The 7,612-nt window shown below is 39.0% G+C and overlaps 1 protein-coding gene across 2 annotated transcripts; it reads right to left on the bottom strand.

The window, feature by feature from the left end:
- Positions 1–1,608: 1,608 nt before the first annotated feature.
- LOC131159972 (cytochrome P450 CYP72A616-like) lies at positions 1,609–4,204 on the bottom strand. 2 transcript variants are annotated; one of them, XM_058115231.1, is made up of 5 exons: positions 3,703–4,175; positions 3,308–3,528; positions 2,812–3,056; positions 2,280–2,643; positions 1,609–2,171 (listed from the first exon to the last, which is right to left on the bottom strand). In XM_058115231.1, the coding sequence occupies exons 1-5, from the start codon at positions 4,049–4,051 to the stop codon at positions 1,746–1,748; spliced, it is 1,605 nt and encodes a 534-aa protein (XP_057971214.1). In that variant the 5' UTR covers positions 4,052–4,175; the 3' UTR covers positions 1,609–1,745. The 2 variants fall into 2 exon arrangements, with proteins under 2 accessions (XP_057971214.1, XP_057971212.1); XM_058115229.1 differs by having other exon boundaries at positions 1,609–2,643; positions 3,703–4,204.
- Positions 4,205–7,612: the final 3,408 nt, after the last annotated feature.

Genomic DNA, 7,612 nt, shown 5'->3' with positions numbered 1-7,612 from the left:
CTCTACAAAAATGGCATGGGAGGCAATGAGGACAGAAGTGATAATTTTGAGTGGAATGAGTGGTTTTGGCATTTTTTATTACCTAGAAGAATCTCAATGTGCTTATGGAAATTCTAGTTTAGATGCTTGGCAATAGATGATAGAATTTGGGCAAAAGGAATATCGATGGCTTCGGCTTGTGATTACCACATGCAAAGAAGCCAGGAAAAAACTGATCACATTCTTTCTTTAGACAAGGTGGCTTCAGAGGTTTGGCATCGGGTTAGTGTGGTGTTGGGGATTCATTTTCAACGGTTCCTTCCATGAAAAAACAGAATTGCAAATTGGTTTCACTATGCTCGAAAATCATTTATTAAAGGTATTTTAATCAGTCTGATTCCGTGTTTGATTATGTGGTGTCTCTGGAATCGAAGATGCAAAGCGAGAATGGAAGGAGTTTACCAAAGTGCGAATCAGACGTGGAGAAGTGTTCGATACTGTGTTAGTTCTTTAGTTGAGAGCTCTAATTCTTTTTGAAAATTGAAGATATCGAACATTACGAATTTGAACGAGTTTCAAATTCAGCATCAGAGAGTTTGCGCTAGGCTTGGAAAAATTATCTCGTGAGTTAAACACCTAGTAAGGTGGATAAAACTTAATTGTGATGGGAGCTGTAGGCGCAATCCAGACACTTCAGGAGGTGGAGGAATCATTCGGGACTGCCATAGAATGGTGAAAGCGACTTTTTCAAGCTATTTTGGAAATGGTACGAACAATAGTGTGGAATTAAAAGCAATCCTGCAAGGAATTCGTTTATGCAAACGACTTCATTATTTTAATGTGATTATTAAAATTAACTCAAGAATTGTTGTTAATTGGTTTCAAAAATGTAGATGTACCTTGTGGTATCTTTGAGATTTTTGGGAGGACCTTGTGGCAGAATTAGAAGGAGTGAACTTCATGGTGATCCATCAATATTGGGAAGGAAATAGTGCGACTGACTTTCTCGCTAGAAAAAGAGGAATGGGAAACAATGTCATTTACGAAGAACAACACCTTTTATCACGTTCTATGAAAGGTATCCTTTGGATGGATAGGTTGGGTCTCACTTCCCTTCGTTATTAGTTCATCCTCTTGATTTTTGTTTTGTTAGTTTAGATTTTTTTATTTTAGTTTATTTTATTATTTTTCTTTTTACTAGGCCTATTTAGATTTGTTTCTTTTTTAACTTTATTTAGATTTGTAGTCCTGTTTTGATTGGTTGTTAGTGTTGTTTATTGGAGACCTTTAATGTTTTTTTATTTGTAATTTCCCAATGCTTGTCATATAACCGCGGTATTCCTCCGCTAAAAGTGAGGGTATATCAATAAATAATTAGAAGTGTCACTCTCCTTTAATTTTAAAACAAAAAAACAAAAAACATGGAAAAGTTTATTCAGTTAAATTTTCCTTTCCCTTTCTTTTTCTAATGTTTTTCCAAGTTTCAAATGAGGATGGTTCATTTTTAATTTCATTTGAGTCATTTGATTAATTTTCACTTTTTGAATATTTTAATTTTCATGTTTCCAAGTTTCCATGGTTTAATTTTCATTTTTAGCAATGAAACACTCTTGAGATATCTTGCAACCGTTGAACAAAAAGGAAAACTCAACTTTTTTCCCCCTGAAATACAGAACCATATAGTTTCCAAGAAAATCGAAGAACAATATTTTCCAGCTAATTGACAACACCTTGGATATAGATGACGTTCCTGTCACGTAAACACCTCAGATTTGGTGTAGTATTATTGGAGCTCCATGTTGTGGTTGAAGAGTAATGACAGTAAAAGGAGCATGAGTGTAAGTGGGCGAGAGCTCAAACCAAAAATGCTGCAAAATCATGGCCAATGCCATCTTTGCTTCCATCATTGCAAAGTTTTGGCCAATACAGACTCTGGGTCCCCATCCAAATGGGTAGAATGCCATTTGATCCTTGGATGCCTTGGAAATCCCTTCAGCAAATCTCTCTGGTTTGAATTCTTCAACATCGTCACCCCAGTAGTCAGGGTCATGATGAAGAAGCAGCACAGGTAAGTAAAGGTCGATCCCTTCTGGGATGGACAATCCCCCTATATTTGTTCTTTGATGAATCTGTCGTAACATAAATACCACCGGTGGATATAGCCTTAAGACTTCATGTACTACCATGGGGACCTGCAAATTACCTCCATAAGCAACTACTAGCTTCCAAAATGATGTGGGTTCAAGTGTTAGTGTTGTTTCTAGCACCTTTGTGCGTAGCATAAACGGAATTGCACTTACAATCTTGAGATGGTTTATGCCTTCAACATCAGGAGTTTTCTGCCCCCAAATCTGCAGAACCTCTTCTCTTGCCTTCTCTTGCCAATTCGGATGCATTGATAAGGCGATGATCGTCCATGTTAGCAGGTTAGCAGTAGTCTCTTGGCCAGCGAAGTAGAATAACTTGCATTCTTCAATCACATCCTCAATTGTCATCTCATTATCCTTCTGTTCTTTGCATTGTAACAGCAAACCCAATAAATCAGTGCTGCTTGATTCTGTGTTTTTCTTGGCCTGCTCTTTTTCTCGAATAATGCCCCTTATTGTTGTTTTGATCTCATTGTCTAGATAATATCTCCTTCTGTTTTTCTTTGTGGGTATGAATCTAAAGTAAAAAAGCATATAACCGAAGTATAATTCACATACAAGTTGAATGAACTTAGCTGTTAAGGAGTAAGGTCGTATTTCAAAGAAAAGTCAGGTTTTGGAAGTTAAAATTATCTTCACAAAATGATGACTCTTAAATTGAAGTTAGAAGGACTGAGCAGTGCACCTCAGACCAGGAAAATAGAAGGCTTCGAAAGCTTCCATCACCAGCGTTGCCTGCTCTTTCTGGAATTCAAATATCTTCTTTCCGGCTTCATAGCTACTTCCAAAGGCTGTTCGAGCAATGACATCACCGGTAAGATTTTGCAATTCTAGGGCAACATCCAGTTCGCATGATCCTTCAGGACTAACCAGTTCGTTCCACCGGTCAATCATGTTGCAGCAACTGGCTGAAAAGGCTGGCCCCATCCCCTGTTAAATATAACTTCAGAACTCCAAAGTCATAGGAGGCATCATGATTATTGAAAATATTTAGTTTTTAGAAAAACTCATATCATTCCATTAGTATTCCATCCCCTGCTCAACAGAAATTGACAACTGCTACTAAAAATTTACACTTTCTACTGAAAATTAGTGTAGAGAAAAAAAAATCCCCAAAAGACTTTATTGAATAAATGATAAATTGTATTAATCCCTAGGATGAAATTGTGAGAGGTACGTGCCTTTAACTTGCCATGGTGGAAAGCAGGAGTCATCAATGTTCTGCGCTTTGCCCATTTCTCCCCCTCCAAGGCAAAGAGGCCCAGACCGAGAATATTAACAAGAGGGTTCTGTTTTCGCTTTTGGATGTGGCCGTCCTTCCCTGTTAATGCTAGCCTGATGAGCTCTGGGTCCGCAATTATCAGCCTAGCTCTCGTTCCAACCCATTCTACACAAAATTTTCCTGTTGCCAGGTATATTTCTTCAATTTTACATTAAACCCTTTGAGAAGTCAATCTTAGGAAAGAGAAATTTTTGTATCCTGCTGATGTATCCTAGAAACTTGAGAATTCCCAGAAAAGGTGAAAAAAACAGAACATGTATTTTGTTGACTGAGGGATTTTAATCAGTTGCTTACCATATGTTTGAACCATATGATGAGTGAATGGAAGCACCCGTGATGCAATCTGGTGATTTAGGCTAATGGGTTTGGACAACGCTTCCTTGTTTAATCTCAGGAAGTCTTTCTTGTCACCATAAAAAAGCTTGTAAGAGGTACCTCTTATCCCCTGCTGTGTTAAACGCTTCTCCAGGCTTTTGGGTCCCCACCAACTGGTGTAAACAGCTCTCAGAACAGAGTACAGAAGCAGTACTGCAGTGGACAAGAGCAGACTCCTGAGAATGAGACCATCCATTTTCTCTTCTTCTTGAGCTTGATGGAACCAGTGTTGTCCGGCTCGCCAGAAGCAGGGTCCAAAGGAATTCATTGCTGCTCTTCCCTTGTCATTTGTTCTGTTAAAATATTGCTAAAAGTCGTCCGCTGCTTTCGTTTTCTTCTGCATCTTACTTTGAAATGGTGACCTACACTAAATAGAGCCCAGCTACCCTCCACCAACCTACATGGCTGATATTGAGCCATCAATTTTTAAATTTTACTCCCCATCTCAGGCTATAGAGATGTGATGGTTGCTGTGTTGTATTTGTGTGTGGAAGTGCGTTATAGTGTAGAGTTGTGTGTTGTGTGCGTTGTGTGTGTGTGAGAGAGAGAGAGAGAAAGAGTGAGAGTTGAGTTGAATGCAGTAGCCTCTTCTTTCTTATATTATTCTCTCGGTTATAGTGAATTAATGTGTGCTCTATAGACGTAGGTCAGATTAGACCGAACCACACAAAATCTGGTATTCCTTTTTTGTTATTTGCTTTTGCCCGTGTGTGATTGTTGCTCCTAGATCCACCCCAACAATTGGTATCATTGCTAGATTGGAGCAAAATTTCCAAATTGGAGCCTCTATTGAGTAGTCAAAACTCAATTTTGAGGTGACCATCGCGTTCCTCTCGTTGAGACGAAGTCAACAATCGTAATCAGAGCTCGAACGGAGCTCAAACAACAACGCACGTGCTTGCACACACCACCGACAACCAGGTGGCATCCCCATGCGCCCCACGTGCCGATTAACGATCGACAAGTGGCTTAGCGCTCTCCTACGTGCTGGCGATCGGCCGGCGAGCGTCTAGAGGTTAAAGACACTGACGTTAGCGTGACGTCAGCTCGCCATGTCAGGACGGGGGCGTCACGGTGCCACGTCAGTAAGGGACCCCACAAGGCCACATCAGCAGGTGGACCTCAGTACCACATCTACAGGTAGGCCCTACAATGCCACGTCAGCAGACGGCGTTAGTAATAGCATGAGAATATTCCTTTAGTTGAGGGAATATTCCGTTAAAGTTGACCGTATTTTGACCAAGTTTGACCAGAACTTTGATCGGGCTTTTCGGAACTATTTCGAATCTATTTTTCAAACAACTTGAACCATTTCTAAGGTTTTTGGTCATTCCAAATCCAACCCTACTGTCCATTTAAGCTAATTTTGTCTCTAGATTAGTGAATCGAGATATCAAACAAAAAGAGCTCACATATCAAGATGTTTGACGGCATCAACTTCGATTTCTAGAAAATACAGATTGAGGACTACTTGTTTGGTAAGGAGTTGCACTTACCATTGAAGGAGAATCCAGAATCTGTGAAGGAGATCAAGTGGGAGTTGCTTGACCGAAAAGCTCTCAGAACTATCAGAATGACGTTGGCAAAGTCTATTGCCTTCAATATCAAGCACTTAACTACCACCAAGTCCCTTATGGATGCGCTATCCAATATGTACGAGCAGCCATCAACCGCGAAGAAGGTACATCTAATGAAAATATTGTTTACCATGAATATGCCTATAGGTGAAAGTTTTAGTAGACACCTGAATAATTTCAATGAGCTGTCAGATCAACTCGCCTTGGTTGGAATTACATTTAACGGTGAGATATATGCCCTACTAATTCTTAGTCAGCTGCTTGAGAGTTGGGAAGGTATTGTTACTACAATCAGTAGCTCCGTAGGAAAATCGAAGCTGAAGTACGATGAGGTCATCAACATGATTTTGACGGAAAATATCAAAATGCAGTCGAGCAATGCCTCCACTTCAAGTTCGGCCTTGAACATGGAAAGCCGAGGAAAAGGAAGCGGACATGGACGATCAAACAATCGTGGCAGATCTAGGACTAGGTGATCTAGATCCAGAAATCTCAGAGGTTCTTAAGACACAAAGAACGTTGAGTTCTAGAACTGTGGAAAGGTCAAGCATTTCAGAAACTAGTGCAAAGGTCCGAGAAAAAAAGCTGAGGCGAAGATAGAAGCAAATCTCGCCTCTTCCTAAGGAGAGAAAGATGCATTAATATGCTCTTTGGAGAGCAAGTAGGAGTCTTGGGTCTTAGACTCCGGAGCCTCATTTCATACCACTTGCTACAGAGATTTCCTAGAGGAATACACACCAGGTAATTTCGGTAAGGTGTACCTTGGCAACGATCATCCTTGTAACATAACTAGTAAGAGAGTTGTGAAGATCAAGATAAACAAGTCAATATGGAAGCTAAAGGATGTCAGATATATTCCAGACTTGGGAAAGAATTTGATCTCAGTTAGTCAACTAGAAAATGAGGGATATACGACGACAATCATTGGCGATGAATGGAAGGTTTCAAAGGGTGTACTAACGATTGAGCGAGATAAAAAAAACGGAACACTTTATCTAACCTCCAATGCCTCCATATATATTTTAGTTGCTGTAGGAAATGACGACAGCAATATTTGGCACCAACGACTCAATTACATGAGTGAGAAAGGACTCAGGGTGATGCACTCAAAGGAAAAATTGAGTGGTCTACGATCGGTTGAGATTGAAATGTGTGAGGATTGCATATTCAAGAAAAGGAAGAGGGTTAATTTCCAGACAAACACCTGTGCCCTAAAGAAGGAGAGATTAGAACTAGTCTACTCAGATGTATGGAGACCGACGGTCATCTCATCCATAGGAAAAAGGAATTACTTCATCACATTCATTGACGATCATTCTCGAAAGGTATGGATTTACTTTCTGAAGTATAAGTCAGGAGTCTTTGATGCTTTCAGAGTATGGAAAACTGTGATTGAAAATGAAACTGGTTTGAGAATCAAAAAGCTGAGAACAGACAATGGTGGTGAGAATAAAGACAACGAGTTCAAGAAATTTTGCTATGAGCACAGTATCAGTGTAATAATCCAAAAAAAATGTAGAATAATAATAATGGTTATTTAGTTAGTATCAAAATGAAAGTGATTCTATGTTAGGATCCTTGATTCCATGTTTGATGCCTAAGAAAGACATTGTCTAAGCAAGTGCTCAAAGACCATTGTGGCTAAGTCGTTCCCTAGAGGTCGGTTTGGTCAAAATTGAATTTCATAGGATAAACAGGGTAGACACTGTTTGTATACATATATAAGTACATATACATAAAATAATGTTTTGATTGACATAATTTGTAGAAATATATAATAATAATAATAATAATAATAATAATAATAATAATAATAATAATAATAATAATAATAATAATAATAATAATATAGGTATCCTATGCGGAACTCACATGACCGTGTGAGGCCCACATGAGCCCGAAGCCGTGTGGGGGTCCACATGAATTTCGAAGCTATGTATGGCTTATAAAACCGTATGAGGACTATTGCATTACGTAGGACCCACTTGGGTCTCAAAGTTGTGTAGGGCCCACAAGACCATGTAGGACCCACATGAGTTTTCAAAATTTGAACGTAATTCTTTTAAAAATAATAAAATAAAAAAAATACTAAAACATAGCTTAAAAATAAAAACAATGATAATAATAATAATAATGATTTTTAAAAAAAATAAAAAATTAATTAAATCGGAGTGTCGCCAAGCACTTCCATTTCCCCCACATGATCCCCATCCCCATCTCATGCTTAACCCATACCTAACTTATCCCATGCC

This window comes from Malania oleifera, chromosome 7 (assembly GCF_029873635.1).
Source record: "Malania oleifera isolate guangnan ecotype guangnan chromosome 7, ASM2987363v1, whole genome shotgun sequence".
In the NCBI taxonomy this organism is placed as follows: domain Eukaryota; kingdom Viridiplantae; phylum Streptophyta; class Magnoliopsida; order Santalales; family Ximeniaceae; genus Malania; species Malania oleifera.
The sequence above is the reverse complement of the archived record's forward strand: the minus strand, read 5'-3'. Positions and strand labels throughout refer to the sequence as shown.